The sequence below is a fragment of the Salvelinus alpinus genome, chromosome 15, assembly GCF_045679555.1.
Source record: "Salvelinus alpinus chromosome 15, SLU_Salpinus.1, whole genome shotgun sequence".
NCBI lineage: Eukaryota > Metazoa > Chordata > Actinopteri > Salmoniformes > Salmonidae > Salvelinus > Salvelinus alpinus.
This window is the reverse complement of record NC_092100.1, coordinates 50,372,001-50,392,422: the sequence shown is the minus strand read 5'-3', so window position 1 is coordinate 50,392,422 and position 20,422 is coordinate 50,372,001. Positions and strand designations below refer to the sequence as shown.

The 20,422-nt window shown below is 42.3% G+C and overlaps 1 protein-coding gene across 2 annotated transcripts; it reads left to right on the top strand.

The window, feature by feature from the left end:
- The first annotated feature begins 1,211 nt into the window (after window positions 1–1,211).
- LOC139540266 (alpha-parvin-like) lies at window positions 1,212–19,205 on the top strand. Of its 2 annotated transcripts, none has more exons than XM_071343960.1 (12): window positions 1,212–1,485; window positions 6,340–6,429; window positions 6,534–6,707; window positions 6,891–7,031; window positions 8,306–8,421; window positions 8,753–8,811; window positions 12,752–12,771; window positions 12,938–12,999; window positions 13,083–13,151; window positions 14,845–14,946; window positions 15,960–16,032; window positions 16,706–19,205. In XM_071343960.1, exons 1-12 carry the CDS (start codon window positions 1,350–1,352, stop codon window positions 16,780–16,782), a joined length of 1,119 nt encoding a protein of 372 aa, XP_071200061.1. In that variant the 5' UTR covers window positions 1,212–1,349; the 3' UTR covers window positions 16,783–19,205. The 2 variants fall into 2 exon arrangements, with proteins under 2 accessions (XP_071200061.1, XP_071200062.1); XM_071343961.1 differs by lacking the exon at window positions 1,212–1,485 and adding an exon at window positions 2,564–2,668.
- The last annotated feature ends 1,217 nt before the right edge of the window (window positions 19,206–20,422 follow it).

Below are 20,422 nucleotides of genomic sequence, written 5' to 3'. Positions count from 1 at the left end.
TTATTCTACAATGTAGAAAATAGCAAAATAAAGAAAAACCCTTGAATGAGTAGGTGTGTCCAAACTCTTGACTGGTACTGTAGGTAGGGGTAAAGTGACTAGGCAACAGGATAGATAATAAACAGTAGAAGCCGCGTATCTGATGAGTCAAAAGAGTTAGTGCAAAAAAGGTAATTGCAAATTGTCCTGGTAGCTATTTGGTAACTATTTAGCAGTCTCATGGCTTGGGGGTAGAGCTGTTTAGGGTACTGTTGGCTCCAGACTTGGTGCATCGGTACTGCTTGCTGTGCGGTAGCAGAGAGAACAGTCTATGACTTGGGTGGCTGGAGTCTTTGACAATTTTTAGGGCCTTCCTTTGACATTACCTGGAATAGAGTAAGAGGTCCTGGATGGCAGGGAGCTAGGCCCCAGTAATGTACTGGGCCGTATGCGCTACCCTCTGTAGCGCCTTGCGGTCGAATGCCAAGCAGTTCCCAGCAAACATAACCCCATTGGCCTCATGTGGGCAAGGTGGACAGGGGCTAGCCCACAAAAAGCCATAACAAGTCCACACCTACCAAATACGGGCTATCCCAGCATGGGCCAGCCCACATCAGCCCAACACAGTTAATCCCAACACTGGCTAGTCTACACTAAGTCCAAAACAGGCGAGCCCACACCAAGTCCAGCACGGGCTAGCCCACACCAAACCTAGCACGGGCTAGCCCACACCAAACCCAGCACGGGCCCTTGGGCTCAACGGGCCCTTGCCCTCACCAGATATGGCCTGCCCACACTGGGCAACACTGGGCAAATCCCTTGGGGACCAATCTGGAGCTGATGAGCAATGGCACAGCGGCCCAATGTGGGCAGCCTACATGGAGCCAATATTTTAGCCCGCATTGGACCCACAGTGTTCCAATATGGACATGTTTGCTGGGTTGCCATACCATGCGATGATGCAGCCAATCAAGATGCTTTCAATGGTGCATCTGTAGAACTTTTTGAGGATCAAAGCCTATGTTGGTGGTATTAGAATAACGCCTATAACAATGTCTATGCATCCTTACTGATACCACTAGAAAAAATATGATAATGAAAAAATGTGTTTGTGATAAATCAGAAGTTACATAGCACACTGGTCAAAGCAACAGGGGCCAGTTGCTACAATGTATTCAGCCAGTAGGGTTTTATTTACACTAGAAATAGGGGAGGGAACAAGGAAGGGATTTAAGGCTGGATGAAATTCCGTTTCCGCTTTAGGGAGTGAAATTTGATTTGAGCAGACTTGACTTGACTTGAAAATCTATTTATTTCAGAGACCTACTCAACTTTTACAATATTGATTGTACTTTTGGATAAATTGTATCATGGCTACTTCGCCGCAAAAGTCGCCATCCTCTCCGTCGCCGACGACTCCGAAATCACCCTCTTCCAGAAAGAAAGATGACTCGTTCCTGGGAAAACTTGGAGGAACTTTAGTAAGAAGAAAGAAGGCAAAAGAAGGTACATTTCTGATCAAAACAATACTGTCACGACTATGTGTGAACTTTTCTTGCGTGAAGTAACATGTGTATAAAAAATTGTTTTAAACATCAGCAAAGCACAAGCAGAAAATATTTTTTTTATGGAACGACCGTGTAGCTCATTTTAATTAGCTAGTCGCTACAACATTGTTTCAGTCTGAGCAGAAAATACGTTGTGTAATGAAGTCACGCCTCGACCATTGTCTACTCTTCAGTCTGATTCTGTCAATTCGTTATTGGTAAAGGAATATCGCCATTGCCTGCTTTCCGAACTGCAAATTAATTGAAGAGATCAGAATGGAGTAGGGTACTACATACGCTTAAATATCAGTAAACTAGCTTACACACTCTTATAGGATGTCTTGTAATTCAACGTTCTTGTATTGACCCGAGTTGGCCTGCAGGGCAGCCTGGGAGCGCATGCAGTGCCTAGTAGAGTTACTTACTGTAGCTGCAGGCAATGGTTGCCATGTAGAGTATGCTACTACTTCAGATGCAATTACTCAGGAATGAGGCAAGAGCAAACACAACTCCAGGAGCAGCTGTACTGCTAGTATATGTCCTTTATTTCACTGCTACAGGATTAACACACCTATAAAATGAACAAGTTGCCCATTGTTTTTCCTCAAGTTCATCAGCAAATGAATTAAAGTTGCACATTAAGTGGAAATGTTCCCTCTTCGTTTGTCCTGTTCAGAGTGCCCCTGATCTCCAGGGGGCCCCCAAAATGTGGTTGTCCGGCCCTGCACTTGTGTTATGATTGGTTTGTATCAATCAGAGTTCACAGGGCTGAGTGGTTGACACACTACAGCTGAGCCCTATCCCGTCTCTCCCTCACACACATCCACAGCGGAGCACACTGGCCAGGATGTCCGCAGTGTGTTCCTGGTGATTTGATGGAAAGCTTCTCTGGTCCCGCGTTGCGGCAGTATATTTAATTTGAAGCACTCCAACATTTTACGATGGGGAGGAAGAGAGGGGGCACGGCCTTGAACAAGCCTGTTGATTGGACCGCGGCGAGAGAGGGAGGAAAGGGCGAGAGAGAGTGTTAGAGACAGGACAGTGGATGTTAAGCAGGCTGGAGGAGAGGATGAGTCGGTGAAGGGAAGATGCTGGAAACTCAGAGAATGGAGAGATGGGCTGTCGAGCACTCTGCCCACCAGGTAAGACAGCCTGTTAGGATTCACCCACCCACTGCTGGAGCATGAGGAGAGGGAGGAGAAACACTGTGGCTGCATTTCAACAATCTAAAGTGGCGTCCTTTGCTGCTTTCCCTTCCTTCATTTACACATAGATGATGTTGCAGGATGGGTGTAAGCAATGTGTGGTGGATCCCTACCAGGTATTTGCTTTCACCAATCCAGTTCCTTCACATCAGTTCATATGAAGGAAAGGAGACGAGGAATGGAGACCCAGTGTCTGTAGCAGGTCTGGGATAGGATTAGCACCCCAACTCATAGCATCACATGCTCTGTCTGTGAATCTCTGCTGGTCAAGCGGACATTGTTTATGGAGATTATTTAAATGTGTGATTGGGAGGGCAGTGATAATACCTGTGTTTTCTTGTAGACACGCTGATGCATGCAATTTTCAGTCATACAATTATTTCTGAGAGAAGGCATACAGTGCCCTCAAAGTATTCATACCCCTTTACTTATTCCACATATCAAATTGTATTTGTCACATATGCCGAATACTTTTAACCAACAATACAGTTCAAGAAATAGTTCAGAAAATATTCACTTAAAAGTAAAACTTAAAATTGACAATGAGGCTATATACAGAGGGTACCGGTTCCGAGTCAATGTGTGGGGGTCGGTGCTACAGGTTAGTCGAGGTAATTTGTACATGTAGGTAGGGATAAAGTGACTGCTCGGTTACAGCCTGAGTTAAAAATGGATTAAGTAGTTTTTTCTCACTCATCTACACACAATACCCCATAATGACAAAGTGAAAACATGTTTTGAGAAATGTTTGCTAATTCATTGAAAATGAAATGCATAAATATCTCATTTACATAAGTACTCACACCCCTGAGGTAATACTTTGTAGAAGCAGCTGTGAGTCTTTCTGGGTAAGTCTCGAAGAGCTTTCCACACCTGGATTGTGCAACATTTGCACAATCCCATTACTCTTTTCAAAATTCTTCAAGCTCTGTCAAATTGGTTGTTGATTATTCCTTGACAACCATTTTCAGGTCTTGCTGTAGATTTTTCCTTGACAACCATTTTCAGGTCTTGCTGTAGATTTTCAAGTAGATTTTAAGTCAACTGTAACTCAGCCACTCAGGAACATTCATTGTCTTCTTGGTAAGCAACTCCAGTGTAGATTTGGCCTTGTGTGTTAGGTTATTGTCCTGCTGAAAGGTGAATTCATCTCCCAGTGTCTGGTGAAAAAGACTGAACTAGAATTTTGCCTCTGCTTAGCTCCGTTTCTTTTTTTATCCTGAAAAACTCCCCAGTCCTTGGCGATTTTAAAATCATACCCATAACACTATGCAGTGATGAAAAAAGTACTCAATTGTCATACTTGAGTAAAAGTAAAGATACCCTTAATTTAAAAAAGACTCACGTGAAAGTTACCCAGTAATATACTACTTGAGTAAAAGTCTAAACGTATTTGGGTTTTAAATATACTTAAGTATCATAAGTAAATGGAATTGCTAGAATCTATTTAAGTAACAAAAGTAAAATTATAAACCAATTCAAATTCCCTATATTAAGCAAACCAGACAGCACAATTTTATTTAAATTAATTGGTGGTTAGCTGGGGGCACACTCCAACACTCAGACATAATTTACAAACGAAGCATTTGTGTTTAGAGAGTCCGCCAGATCAGAGGCAGTACGGATGGCCAGGGATGTTCTCTTGATAAGTGTGTGAAATGGACAATTTTTCTGTCAAAATGTAACGAGTACTTTTGGGTGTCAGGAAAAATGTATGGAGTAAAAAGTACATTATTTTCTTAAGGAATGTCGTAAAGTAAAAGTTGTCAAAAATATAAATAGTAAAGTACTTATGTAAAAATACTTTGAACTACTACTTAAGTACTTTACACCACTGCCACTATGTTTGAAAAAAATGGAGAGTGGTACTCAGTAATGGTATATTGGATTTGCCCCAAACATAACACTTTGTATTCAGGACAAAAAGCGAATTGCTTTGCCACATTTTTTGCAGTATTACTTTAGTGCCATGTTGCAGATAGGATAACTGTTTTGGAATATTTGTATTCTGTACAGGCTTCCTTCTTTTCACTCTGTCAATTAGGTTAGTATTGCAGAGTAACTACAATGTTGATCCATCCTCAATTTTCTCCCTTCACAGCCATTAAACTCTCTCAGTTTTAAAGTCACCATTGGCCTCATTGTGAAATCCCTGAGCGGTTTCCTTCCTCTCCGGCAACTGAATTGGGAAGGACGTCTGTATCATTGTAGTGACTGGGTGAATTGATATTCTATCCAAAGTGTAATTAATAACTTCACCATGCTCAAAGGGATATTCAATGTCTGCTCCCCCCCCCCCCCCCCCCCCATCTACCAATAGGTGCCCTTTGCGAGGCATTGGAAAACCTCCCTGGTCTTTGGTTGAATCTGTTTTTGAAATTCAAGCCTCGACTGACGGACCTTACAGATAATTGCATGTCCATTGATCAATTTTAAATTCAGGCTGTAACACAACAAAATCTGGAAAAAGTAAATACGTTTGTCGTACTGTCAAGGCACAGGATATTCTCCTTAGTCTTGATATGACGCTACACAGGCGGTCAGAATTAGGGCTGCTGATGGTGTTGATTAAGAGGATGTCATCCTCGCTGGGAAGGAAGGCTGAGAAATCCAGCACAGGATGTTCACACCACTACAGGTGTCACTGAAACTGACACGAAGCAGTATAGTGAAACGCATGCTTGGGCAGGGGTTGGTGGGAAACCAGGATGTTCTGTGTGATAAATAGGCTACTAAACAGGTGGGAAAAGTATATTGTCTTGGTTAACTGAGAACAGTGTCAGATCAGATAAAGCTGATTTAGGATCGGTGACACCGAAAGCTGAGGTGGTGCAGTGATCTAAGGAGAAAACGTGATATTGATTTAAGAATCAATTGTAGCTGCTGCTATTGATTTAAGAATACATAAGAATCATCCCCTTTAGAACACGTCTCCTCTGTTGTGAGATATAGCCTAGGGAGGAGGAGTGTACGGATGAGGGCCAAGAAGTAGTAGACTATGAGGAAATGCCTGTCTGGAGGACAGAAGGGCATTACCTGGACTTGAGATAAAATTGCCGTGTTTTTCCAATGAGCAGCAGCTTCTAAGAAAATATTCCTTGACGAGTGAAACCACTTCCAGAAATAACCGCTACACCTCAATAATATACCATATTTGACATGATAAAGAAGGTAACGCCCGGTCCTGTGTTAGCGCTAGGCTATTTTGACCAAATAGTTGTGGTAGTAGTTAGCTAGTGTGTTAGTGGTGTGAGAACACTATTACAGTGCTATCATGTGCTGGTCCCTATCCTAGTAGTTGTCCCCCGCCTTAACAACAACCTCTCATTTCCCCTGACCCTCCGTGCTTATGTCTGCTGGATTGGCCATACTGGCTTAGCTAATGCTAAGAGCAGCAAAGGTACTGAGCAACATGAAACGTGTATTAGCCTAAATTGTGGAAAGCACTTTTTTTTTTTGTCGAATTATCACAGTTAAAAAGGAGGCACAAACAGTAAGCCACTTACAACCTACGTGGATTTATAGTTGTGGCACTGAAAGATAGCGGTTTGAGAGGATGCCTTGTGAGTGACGTGACGTGCTCTCTTTTGCGTCTTCCCTCCCTACAGTGTCTGAGCTCCAGGAAGAGGGGATGAATGCCATCAACCTGCCCTTGAGCCCCACCCAATACGAGCTGGACCCAGAAGACACCATGCTAGGTAAGTGCAGTACAGTACAGTCCCCATCTGAGATCCCTGGCCATAGAAGATGAGACGCCTTGACACTGGCTATACCTACCTAATCTTGCTTTCCGTTCCTACAGAGGAGAATGAGGTCCGCACCATGGTCGACCCAAACTCCAAGAACGACCAGAAACTCCAGGAACTCCAGAAGGTGTTGATCGACTGGATCAATGATGTGTTGGTGGGGGAGAGGATCATCGTGAAGGACCTGGCTGAGGATCTATACGACGGGCAGGTTCTGCAGAAACTCTTTGGTGAGGAACAAGTCCATTTAATGGTTTTCCATCAAACTTAAAGGATCACTACTACCGATCGCCTTCTCCCTCTGACCATTTTCTCTCAGGCCTTTCTCTCATTGTGCAAATGCCTGTATTTATGCTAAAGAAGACCCCTGACCAAATGTAATACATGCTGTTTTCTTTGTATATGTGTTTCAGAGAAGCTGGAGGGGGAGAAGCTAAACGTAGCTGAGGTGACCCAGTCGGAGATCGCCCAGAAACAGAAACTGCAGACGGTGCTGGAGAGGATCAATGACTCCATCAAGGTCTCTGCCAGGAGCATCAAATGGAACGTGGACTGTAAGTAGAGGCTGAGAACTAGGTCCTATTAATTAGGGCACACGGTAGCAAGACATTACGCAACGGAAAATGATAACAAGCGTTCTTATTGGACAGTCCCTCCGTGTTTCAGTCCATTTTCCTCTCTTTGGTGAGAGAGACTCAGCATACAGTAGTTGTTGAGTGAGCCCAAGTGGTCAGACAGGTGGAATACACGGGGGCTTCAGCTTGTTACGAGTCCATACACTGGTCGACGAGTCCATACACTGGTCGACGAGTCCATACACTGGTCGACGAGTCCATACACTGGTCGTCGAGTCCATACACTGGTCGTCGAGTCCATACACTGGTCGTCGAGTCCATACACTGGTCGTCGAGTCCATACACTGGTCGTCGAGTCCATACACTGGTCGTCGAGTCCATACACTGGTCGTCGAGTCCATACACTGGTCGTCGAGTCCATACACTGGTCGTCGAGTTTTCTCTGCTTCCCATTGAGCCGTCTCTAATGGAGAAGGAATGTCTGTCCATACAGTACATTTCAGTAAAGCACTTTAGGTTTGCCTTGGTGTCTCCATTTTTATGAGGCTTTTAACAAGAATATGATAACACTGGTAATAGCATTCTAGCTTGTGTTTTATCATTAGCGTACATGTATGAGAAAAGGAAAGAGAGTTGTAGGGATGAACTGATTTGAGGGAAGTAGTCCAGAAATATACATATTCATTAAAGTTGGAACCCGTAGCGGTGAAACTGCCACGTCTGTTTGCAATATTCCAAACAACAAAGACCTGACTTAAAACGACAAACGCTGTTTTAATCGTGGCACTTGATAGAAGAGCAGAGTATGTGCAATGTTTTATTTTTTGTATTACTTTGCTTTTCAAAAACCATAACAAATGCGCCAGGGGCAGCCAGTGGCGCTAATGTGGATCTCGGCTTACGGTAAGAGGTAAATGCATGACTACATCACGAAAGAGGAACACTTGTATGATATGATGGCGTTTTTGATCGAATTTACAGCAGAATTCTGTCAGCCGAGCGCTAACCAAATCAATGCGTCGGTCCCTGCTTTCAAGCTGAAGAAAACACTTAAGGGAGATGTAACACACACTTCTGTTCTGATCCTCTTAGGCTCAGAGGATCAGGCCGATATCAGAGGGCTTTTAGATACCGCTCCTTTAATTTAGCTTCTTTTTATTAGGCAGGAATCAAAACATTGTTTCCTTCATTGATTGTTCTTCCAACCAATGAAAACTAAAGCAAATCCCCATTTCTGTCGGTCTCTTGCCCAGCGGTCCATGCTAAGAGTATAGTGGCCATTCTTCACCTGTTGGTGGCGCTATCTCAGCACTTCAGAGCACCAATCAGACTTCCTGATCACGTGTCCATCCAAGTAGTGGTGGTTCAGGTACTGTAAATCCTCTTATTTTGCTTGGTGCATAGTACACATGAATGAAACTTGATATAAGTCTGAGGTCATATACATGTTTTGTTACATGTTATAATAACTTTGCTATACATGCTTATAAATGCTGTTTTACGATAAATGGCAGTACTACAATACTTTATGTCAAATTATGTCAAATTATACAACGGGTGGGTCTAATCCTGAATGCTGATTGGTTAAAACCGCCTTCCAGCCGGTGTCTATTTCACAAGTTACCACCGGCTAAATCTATGACTGTTAAAATGCCTATTTACCCGGTTTCTTTTCCTGTTTTTTCTTTATTTTCTCTCAGAAAAGGGAGGGGATTCTGCAATCTCGCCAGATCCAGGAGGAGATCACGGGCAATACAGAGTAGGTCACTTTTTTTCTGATGGGATGAACCAGTCATTGAGAGAACACCCTCCTTCTCACTCGGTGTGAGAGCTCTGTTATGTTAGAAATAGGGATGGGTTCACGACAGCAGTAAACCACATACCACTGTCTTCCCCGAAACACAATGCAATCTCCTATTTACAATATGAAGTACTTTAATATAGATTTGTATCTCTCAAATGCAATCCCCTCTGTAGCCTTTATGAAATAACTGCATCCTATTAATAGGTTTTCAAGCACAATTATTTCACCAGTGTGTATGAACACAGTCGACCATTGTGTAAACAGGGATGTGATGGTTCCTTGCCAGTGTAGCGTTGACCCAGCTGAGGTTGGAGCGGACCAGCAGGTCCAGAGCAGCTGGGGAGATTAGTGGGCGAGCAAAGCGCTCATATCATGGTCACGGTCACAGGGCTGTTATCATATGACCAGGACCGTTGCCCTGCCACTGCCATCAGGGATTACACCATGAAGAGAAAGGGTGCCGTTTCTTGTTGGCCCCTAAGCCATTCCTTGTTGGCCCTCTTTTGTGTGATAGCTGTTGGGATGTTGCAGCAGCCCCTTGACTCAACATGTAACAATGCCTAGTGGCCCATTTTGTTACTGTTCAGTAAGGTTAATCGCTTGTGTACTCCAACAACATTACTGTATTCACCACCAACATTCCTCTGTATCAGGTTGATATGAATGTATCAATGGTATCTTTTAATTTTTTATTTAACTAGGCAAGTCAGTTAAGAACAAATTCTTATTTACAATGACGGCCTACCAAAAGGCCTCCTATGGGGGCCTGGGATTAATTACATTTACATTTTAGTCATTTAGCAGACGCTCTTATCCAGAGCGACTTACAGTAGAGTGCATACATTTTATTACATTTTTTTTTTTTTTACATACTGAGACAAGGATATCCCTACCGGCCAAACCCTCCCTACCGGCCAAACCCTCCCTAACCCGGACGACGCTATGCCAATTGTGCGTCGCCCCACGGATCTCCCGGTTGCGGCCGGCTGCGACAGAGCCTGGGCGCGAACCCAGCCCAGCCTGGGCGCGAACCCAGCCCAGCCTGGGTGCGAACCCAGAGACTCTGGTGGCGCAGCTAGCACTGCGATGCAGTGCCCTAGACCACTGCGCCACCCGGGAGATGCCATTAATAATAAGTACATATAAATATAGGACAAGAGAGACAACACTATGTAAAGAGAGACCTAAGACAACAACATGGTAAGGAAACACAACAACATGGTAGCAGCACAAAACATGGTACAAACATTATTGGGCACAGACAACAGCACAAAGGGCAAGAAGGTAGAGACAACAATACATTACACAAAGCAGCTACAACTGTCAGTAAGAGTGTCCATGATTGAGTCTTTGAATGAAGAGTTTGAGAACTGTCCAGTTTGAGTGTTTGTTGCAGCTCGTTCCAGTCGCTAGCTGTGGCGAACTGAAAAGACAAGCGACCTAGGGATGTGTGTGCTTTGGGGACCTTTAACAGAATGTGACTGGCAGAATGGTTGTTGTATGTGGAGGATGAGGGCTGCAGTAGATATCTCAGATAGGGGGGAGTGAAGCCTAAGAGGGTTTTATAAATAAGCATCAACCAGTGGGTCTTGCGACAGGTATACAGAGATGACCAGTTTACAAAGGAGTATAGAGTGCAGTGATGTGTTCTATAAGGAGCATTGGTGGCAAATCTGATGGCCGAATGGTAAAGAACATCTAGCTGCTCGAGAGCACCCTTACCTGCCGATCTATAAATTACATCTCCGTAATCTAGCATGGGTAGGATGGTCATATGAATCAAGGTTATTTTGGACGCTGGGGTGAAGAGGAGTGATTACGATAGAGGAAGCCAAGTCTGGATTTAACTTTAGCCTGCAGCTTTCATATGTGCTGAGAGAAGGACAGTGTACTGCCTAGCCATACTCCCAAGTACTTGTATGAGGTGACTACCTCAAGCTCTAAACCCTCAGAGGTAGTAATAACACCTGTGGGAAGAGGGGCATTCTTCTTAACAAACCAGATGACCTTTGTTTTGGAGGTGTTCAGAACAAGATTAAAGGTAGTGAAAGCTTGTTGGACACTAAGAAAGCTTTGTTTTAGAACATTTAACACAATATCCGGGGATGGGCCAGCTGAGTAGAAGACTACCATCTGCATATAAATGGATGAGAGCACTTCCTACTGCCTGAGCTATGTTGTTGATGAAAATTGAGAAGTGCGGGGGGCCTAGGATCGAGCCTTGGGGTACTCTCTTGGTGACAGGCAGTGGCTGAGACAGCAGATTTTGACTTTATGCACTGCACTCTTTGAGAGGTAGTTAGCAAACCAGGCCAAAGACCCATCAGAGACGCCAATACTCCTTAGCCGGCCCACAAGAATGGAATGGTCTACCGTATTAAAAGCTTTGGCCAAGTCAATAAAAATAGCAGTACAACATTGCTTAGAATCAAGGGCAATGGTGACATCATTGAGGACCTTTTTAAGGTTGCAGTTACACATCCATAACCTGAGCGGAAACCAGATTGCATACCCGAAAGAATACTATAGACATCAAGGAAGCCAGTCAGTTGATTATTGACAAGTTTTTCCAACACTTGATAAATGGGGCATAATAAAAATAGGCCTATAACAGTTAGGATCAGCTTGATCTCCCCCTTTTAAATAAAGGACGAACCGTGGCTGCCTTCCAAGCAATGGGAACCTCCCCAGAAAGGAGTGACAGGCTTGGCGATGATGGGGGCAGCAACGTTAAAGAAGAAAGGGGCTAAACCATCTGACCCAGATGTTTTTTGGGGGTCAAGTTTAAGGCGCTCCTTTAGCACCTCGGACTCAGTGACTGCCTGCAGGGAGAAACGTTGTAGCGGGGCAGGGGAAAAAGAGGGAGACGCATCGGGGATAGTCGCATTAGAAGGGGTGGGAGATGAGGAAATGTTGAACGGGCAAGGAGGCATGGCTGAGTCAAATAGGAATCCTGACTTAATGAAGAGGTGATTAAAGAGCTCAGCCTTGTGCTTCATGTCAGTAACAACCACATCATCAACATTAAGGGACATGGGCAACTGTGAGGAGGAGGGTTTATTCTCCAGGTCTTTAACTGTTTTCCAGAACTTCTTGGGGTAGACCCACAGAGAGGGAACTGCTCCTTAAAGTAACTAACTTTGGCCTTCCGGATAGCCTAAGTGCAGTTATTTCTCATTTGCCTGAACGAGAAACAGTCAGCCGGAGTATGTGTGTGCCGAGCCTGTCGCCAAATGCAATTCTTGAGGTGGAGTAACTCTACAAGATCCCAGTCGAACCAGGGGCTAGACCCAGTTGTTAATTCTCATTTTCTTTATGGGGGCGTGTTTGTTAACAATACCACTGAAAATATCAAGAAAAGAAGGTCCAAGCGTCTTCGACAGAGGGGATCAAGCTGATTCTATACCATTTTAGAGGCCAGTTCATGAAGGAAGTTTTTTAGTAAGTGTCTATGACAATCAAGACAAGTTGTTTCACTGAGCAGCCATTACAAACACAGGCTGTAAAACAGTGATCACTAAGGTCATTACAGAAAATTCCAGACTGATGCCTATCAGGAATATTTGTGAGCATTACATTGAGGAGAGTTGCCTTGTCTAGATGTTTGGAGTCATACCTTGTAGAATTGGTAATAATTTGAGAAAGATTTAGTACTTGTAGAATAGTCCCTTTGTGGCTCACTTGGTAGAGCAAGGCGCTTGCAACGCCAGGGTTGTGGGTTTGATTCCCATGGGGGACCAGTATGAAAATGTACTCACTCACTACTGTAATTCGCTCTGGATAAGAGCGTCCGTCTGCTAAAATGTAAAGTAGGCTAATATGGACATTTTAATGAAGTTCTTCGTGAGCTGTCCTTGAAGACCAAATCTTGTTTTGTCTTTCTCTTTTCTCTCAGGGCTTTATCTGGCAGACATGGTATGTCTTCTACTGGGTTTATTCTCTCCTAATGCATCTTTGAATCAGTCGCAGTAAATTTGACACTTTTTATTTTTTAAATCGCTGTTTTCAGTATATGACAACCTTGATGCTTTTTACCTTGTTTCTGTGAGTAACGGTATGACTGTTCTCTCCGTCCATTAAGAGCGAGATGCTTTCGACACCCTGTTTGATCACGCTCCAGACAAGCTCAATGTGGTAAAAAAGGTAGTGTGTGTTAATACTAGTAGTAGTAGAGTTTTCTGTTGTACTGTTGGCGTGCCTCACAGAACTGACTGCTGTTTCCACAGACTCTCATCACCTTTGTGAACAAACACTTGAACAAGCTCAATCTGGAGGTGGCTGAACTGGACACACAGGTACAGTATAAACTGGAATTACAGTTGAAGTCGGAAGTTTACATACACCTTAGCCAAATACATTTAAACTCAGTTTTTCACAATTCCTGACATTTAATCCTAGTAACCATTCCCTGTCTTAGGTCAGTTAGGATCACCACTTTATTTTAAGAATGTGAAATGTCAGAATAATAGTAGAGAGAATGATTTATTTCAGCTTTTATTTCTTTCATCACATTCCCAGTGGGTCAGAAGTTTACATACACTCAATTAGTATTTGGTAGCATTGCCTTTAAATTGTTTAACTTGGGTCAAACATTTCGGGTAGCCTTCCACAAGCTTCCCACAATAAGTTGGGTGAATTTTGGCCCACTTCATCCTGACAAAGCTAGTGTAATCGAGTCAGGTTTGTGGGCCTCCTTGCTCGCACATGCTTTTTCAGTTCTACCCACAAATATTCTAAAGGATTGAGGTCAGGGCTTTGTGATGGCCACTCTAATACCTTGACTTTGTTGTCCTTAAACCATTTTGCCACAACTTTGGAAGTATGATTGGGGTCTTTGTCCATTTGGAAGACACATTTGCGACCAAGCTTTAACTTCCTGACTAATGTCTTGAGATGTTGCTTCAATATATCCACATCATTTCCCCTCATGATGCCATCTATTTTGTGAAGTGCACCAGTCCCTCCTGCAGCAAAACACCCCCACAACATGATGCTGCCACCCCCGTTCTTCACGGTTGAGATGGTGTTCTTCGGCTTGCAAGGCTCCCCCTTTTTCCTCCAAACATAACGATGGTCATTATGGCCAAACAGTTCTATTTTTTTGTTTCATTAGACCAGAGGACATTTCTCCAAAAAGTACGATCTTTGTCCCCATGTGCAGTTGCAAACCATAGTCTGGCTTTTTTTATGCCGGTTTTGGAGTAGTGGCTTCTTCCTTGCTGAGCGGCCTTTCAGGTTATGTCGATATAGGACTCGTTTTACTGTGGATATAGATACTTTTGTACCTGTTTCCTCCAGCATCTTCACAAGGTCCTTTGCTGTTGTTCTGGGATTGATTTGCACTTTTCGCACCAAAGTACATTCATCTTTAGGAGACAGAACGCGTCTCCTTCCTGAGTGGTATGACGGTTGCGTGGTCCCATGGTGTTTATACATGCGTACTATTGTTGGTACAGATGAACGTGGTATCTTTAGGTGTTTGGAAAACGCTCCCAAGGATGAATCAGACTTGTGGAGGTCTACAATTGATTTATTTGGATTTTCCCATGATATCAAGCAAAGAGGCACTGAGTTTGAAGGTAGGCCTTGAAATACATCCACAGGTACACCTCCAATTGACTCAAATTATGTCAATTAGCCTAACAGAAGCTTCCAAAGACATTACATCATTTTCTGGAATTTCCAAGCTGTTTAAAGGCACAGTCAATTTAGTGTATGTAAACTTCTGACCCACTGGAATTGAGATTAAGTGAAATAATCTGTCTGTAAACAATTGTTGGAAAAATGACTTGTCATGCACAAAGTAGATGTCCTAACCGACTTGCCAAAACTAGAGTTTGTTAACAAGAAATTTGTGGAGTGGTTGAAAAACGAGTTTTAATGACTCCAACCTAAGTGTATGGAAACTTCCCGACTTCAACTGTATCTAATTAGAATCATACCTCTTGTATATTGATATGAATAAGCATGTTTTTTTTTATTCTTTAGTTTGCTGACGGTGTGTACCTTGTTCTGCTGATGGGATTGCTGGAGGGCTACTTTGTTCCACTCTATAATTTCTTCCTGACTCCTGAGAACTTTGAACAACAGGTATGTTGACATTTACTCTCCATTTTTCCAAATTCTATATTTGTGCTGTGTGGTACACTTTAATGACAGTGAACACACTAGTCTTTGTTTTGTTCTGTTTCATACATTTCCAGCAAATTATTGTATTTTCAGGCCCTAATTGTTTAATTCAAACATTTGCATCATTTTTTAATTCAAGATTGCTAATCCCTCAGTGATTAATTATATTTGCTGATATTGGTATTTATCATGAAGATTATTCCATATTGTCAGACAGACAATGTGCAACCCAAATCCTCTTGACGGCTATTCTTAGCAGGCTTTCTAAAGGGATGCCCTGTCAGGCCTGAGACTGGGTCCTCTCCAGCAGGCTGTGCCAGGCAGTGGGCACCCGGCAGGCAGCATCTGTAATCTGCTCCTGCACAGAAAATCAATAAGTGGCCAGGAGATTAGCGCTAATGCAGGGAGAGGGGGGGGGGGGAGAAGGGACAAGGGGTCTTTTCAGGGACAGCTGCTATATAGGAGTCCCTGGTACTCGCCTGAAGGAATCCTCCAATGGTCAGTCTCGGTATTGCTTGATTTTTAACTCTTGTTCTTCCTTTTCTTTCGCTCTCTCACTCTTTCTTCTGTCTCAAGCGCTCTCTTTCTCTTAAGCTTTGGCTACTAATTATCCACTCCATATTTCTTAAATTGCCTTCACCTCCTAGCTGATCTGTTCTAAGGCTTCCCACATCCTGTACTGACACTCAGTACCACACTTTTACATGAACCAAACAACAACCAAATTCTGATAGAACCCCCTCCCCCTCCTTTTTGCCTGGTGCCGAGTGACTGTTTGTCCAGCTGTAAAGAGCTTATGGGTTTATTGAGCTGATGTTTACACACCTAGGAACCTGTGGTAGGGGAACTGTAATGACTTGTGTGAATTGTATAGGTGTGTTATGGTTTGGGAGCTGTTTCCTCGTACTCTAGGCCTACCTGTGTGTCTTGCTCTTCTGTTGTGTAATGTTGCTGTCATTGTCCTTCTCATGCAGGTGCACAATGTGTCCTTCTCTTTTGAGCTGATGCAAGACGGAGGTTTGGAGAGACCCAAACCTAGACCTGAAGGTAGGTGTTCTCCTTTAGGATGCGGTTTATATAGTTCCCACGGACAATTGTTTTGTTTTACTTTTACATTTTTTTTTGTCCTTTTTCTTATTTTTAAGAAGACTGATTCTGGAAATTTGGTGCAAAACCATGATGATGGCGCAATACATTTGCCTCCTAATTTAAAGTCCAGTATTTTTTGGTGAGAATTCTGTCAGGCAGTAAGCCCTGAAAGCAAAACTTATGTGAGAATATTGCTGTATGTTCCATTCGAACTGTTCCGAGAGAATTGGCTATATGCTCATCTCCGGTACAAATCCATTCAGTGAATCTTAAATGCCACACTTTGCTAAACTAAAATAAAAGCACTACACACCAAGCCCCTTTGTGGATATGTTTACTTGTTGGGGTTTGTGTGTTTACGTGACGTCTTTGTTAGTTTGTCCTTAGTATTATGTAGTAGTGTGTCTGTGAATGCGTGTTGTAACACATTCATGGTCGGTGTACCTTTTTCATTGGCAGTGTTGCACCTGAATCATTTCTCATGGTCAAAACATTTCCTTTATACCGCATATCCTGATCGAGTCAATACCAGTCAAATATTTTTTTTATTGAATTCTATCAAAACATTTCTTTTTTCAGAGAGATTGCTGTTTGTGTTTATTCAAATGTTATTAATTCCCTTATTTCCCAGATATCGTGAACTGTGACCTCAAGTCAACCCTGAGGGTGCTTTACAACCTCTTCACCAGGTACAGAAACGTGGAGTGAATATGCTGTGTTGGGGGGTGACTCATGTTATGGGGTATCACATTCAGGTTTCAAGCATTTCTCCCCAATTACATGCTTCAAAGGAGGTTGTCCCTTGCAAAGAACACTACGAACCAATTCAGGACATTCAGCATTGGTATTATCAATTTTTTTTTATAGATTCCATTATTCCAAATATTTTATGTGCTATAATAATAACTTCTACTATTGTATGTGCTGTTTGCCATTTTAAAATACACTACATACTGTATCTATTTTTGTTTCTTACATGAATGCATATTAGTCTAAGTAAAAACAGTCATTGTATGATTGGTATTTTAATGTTTTTTTTATTGATAAATTCCAATTATTATTATTTTTTCTTAATGTCATATTTCAAAAGGTTGATATAGTGATGACATTTCTTCATGTTTCCTTCGCTAAAGCTTGTTTCGTTTATTTACTACACAAATGTTTGTTAACCTATATTTATTGTTCTTTTGTGTGCACCTGACCTTCTCATTCACTTATCTACCAGTGAAAGTAGAAAACAGCTAAGTGCCTTTTTAAAATAAGAAATACTGTACTGCATGCCATTATTATGAAGACACCACTTAAAGTGCTGACTGTGATTGAATATGCTCTTTTACTTTATTCTCAAAACTGCTTTGCATGTATCATATATGTTAAATGTTTTAATAACCGCAAACTGAAATTCCCAAAAATGTGGAACTTTAAAACATTATTGTGAAGAAATGGAAGGTTTCACGGTAACTCTTTGTTTGGATAGTCCATCTGTAGATGTTCTACAGCAGTGGTCACCAAACTTTTTGGAGTCCATCAGTTTCTGAGTCAAAATGCAAGCCGAGATCTACTGTAAAAAATAAAAAAATAATGTTTAAACGTAAGCCTATGCAACATCACCCTATTAAAAACAACACCGTATTAATGAGGTTTGTACAGTAGGCTATTGACCCAGAACATTATCACTGCATATTGGCTTTGCTTGAATTTGCCCTGCCAATGCATTATTCTTCTCAGACCATTAATAAAATATATATATATTTGATGTAGGCTATAGGATCACACCAATAATAGATCAGTTGTTGTATTACTTGTGAAGCACAGCTGAGTGAGCGTACATTTTTATATAATTCACTTTTTTACTGAGCTGACGGTGCCTGCATCTGATGGTCAGTCTCAGCGGAGGGAGAGAGCAGCAGACTGAGGGTCCATCTCTCAACATCCCTCCGCTCTCCCTTTACTCCGCTGACACTGACCAAAAAGGGACACCGTCTTCCAGCTGATGGCGAAACTCGAGTCGCACCCCATTATTTCTGCGTCATGCACATTCATGTTACTCCTATGAACAGAGAAAGTGAAATATTCCTTGATATTAAAAAAGACAGAAGCCGCTAATAATAACGCAGGCCTACCGATACACTTTCCTACTCATGCTTTGCTGTATTTGTTGAGTCCCTCTCTGGTCATGGTTTTAAACGTTTAGAAATCTTACAGCATAAACTTTTCCGTAGCGTTCTTTTACGCCTGCTACTTTACTGCAGACATGTCATTCTGAGCCATTCGATTGGCCAGTGGTAGACCTACACTTCACTTGATTTGCTCCCACCGGGAATGCATAGTTTGTACCTTCAGACAAATGAAATGGGAACACGTCGCCGGCCGGCCGGCATACTGGGCAGCTGAATCGAGTGCGTCTACCACTGACAGCGCGAGATGAATTAATAAAATAGGAACGCAAGGCTTACCGCTGTTTTTTTGTTTGTTTACAGAAACGTTTGGCGATAGACTAGGAATGCCTTGGAGACCACTGCTCTATAGACTATCAGTAACATTTCCACTACAGTGCATTCGGAAAGTATTCAGACCCTTTGACGTTTTCCACATTTTGTTACATTACAACCTTATTCTAAAATGGATTAAATAGTTTTCCCCCCTCATCAATCTATACACAATACCCCATAATGACAAAGCAAAAACAGGTTTATCACATTTACATAAGTATTCAGAACCGCTTTGTCATTAAGGAGTATTGTGTGTAGATTGAGGGAACAAATAATCTATTTTAGAAAAAGGATAACGTAACAAAACGTGAAAAAAGGGAAGGGGTCTGAATCCTTCCTGAATGCACTGTACCTACTAATCATATCCTTAACCCTGACCGTTATTCTTAACCCTAACCGTAACCTTATCAACAAATAGTCATACTATCCGTAGAGCATCTACAGATGGATAATCCGGACTATCCAAATAAAGTGTGACCTCGCTCACTAATGTCTTAAAGATTTGTAAAATGTGTGAGAATTGGGGTTTTTGCAAACACTTTCAAATGATATACACTACAAGCTTTTGCATTTTGAGTTAATTCATCCATAGTTTGTATTACTCATCTGTTAATTCTGAAATAAAACATTGTCTGTGGATATTATGGTGATTGAATGTTATTCCATTACTGCGATGTTACCAGCGGCCTCACTTCCCTCCTACAGAATAGGATATTTTGGAAAGCTGAGGTTTGATCAGAGCAGTATTTGTAGCGGGTCTCAGCCTTTCCTGTCATATATTTCTACAATAGAGCTGAGTGACCTCTACAATACTATTAAAGATTGTCAGCTCTGCAATACTATTAAAGATTGGGAGCAGGTGGTCACTGTTGGGAAAACGGCAGAAAAACAAGGTTCTTTCTGTATTTGATCATTTAAAGGTTAAAGTAAACCAGTGCATCAATGTACCAGGTTGTGTATGTTAGTGTAAACTATATGATATTTGGTTGTCCCTGTAAGAATAGGGTAGAGCTGTGCTTTATTTCTCAGTTGAAGCTAGATGGCAGTCCGGCTAGTATGAAGCCACTACGACCATAATAACGTTAGTTTCCAATTGCTCTGCCTCTGACACATTCACTACTGAGCTATTATCACTAAAGCTAAGGGAGAGAGCTTTCAGTACATTTGAGTACACTTCCACCCTATAGAGAGAAAATAACAGAAAACGACAGCAGAGTAATTGACTGGTCGTGTAAGGTGCCCTGACTGCTGAATACTAGTGTTATCCCCATTAGAGGGTAATTACCCCTATCTCTCTCCCTCTACATCCCTCTCCCCTTTATTCCTTTCATTACTTTTCCTCACAGCAGAGCTAGTGTTTGTGCATCTGCCGAGTCTCTGCCTCTCGTACCTCACCTTTTAGCAGGCGTAAGAGTATAGAGCGTACAGCAGAGGAAGAGAAGGGACCATTGGCAGAGATGTGAAGAAGAAAATTTGATACCTTTGGCCTCCTTTATTTAATTGTGAGGATTGATCATTCATTTTTGGAAAAAGCTGAACACATGTAGGCTAAACACCATAACTCCATAGAAACACACACAATGTCTGCTCTGTTAGGCCGTTTCGCTAGGGGTCATGTAACTTGGCTGCCCTCTCTCCTTCAAGTGTTGGGATTTTCACATGCTGCTAAGAAAGCAGGGCCACATCAAAGGCTGAGGCATTCACCCGTAACATCACAAGCAGCCCTGTGGACTATGAATCAGAGAGACGATTGGTGCACAAACATTTACATTTAAGTCATTTAGCAGACGCTCTTATCCAGAGCGACTTACAAATTGGTGCATTCACCTTATGATATCCAGTGGAACAACCACTTT

Coding starts and splice junctions, on each gene's coding strand:
- LOC139540266 (XM_071343960.1), top strand. CDS start 1,350: ATGGCTACTTCGCCGCAAAAGTCGCCATCCTCTCCGTCGCCGACGACT. Junction 6,430..6,533: donor CCCAGAAGACACCATGCTAG/GTAAGTGCAGTA, acceptor CCGTTCCTACAG/AGGAGAATGAGGTCCGCACC. Junction 13,000..13,082: donor AGCTCAATGTGGTAAAAAAG/GTAGTGTGTGTT, acceptor CTGTTTCCACAG/ACTCTCATCACCTTTGTGAA.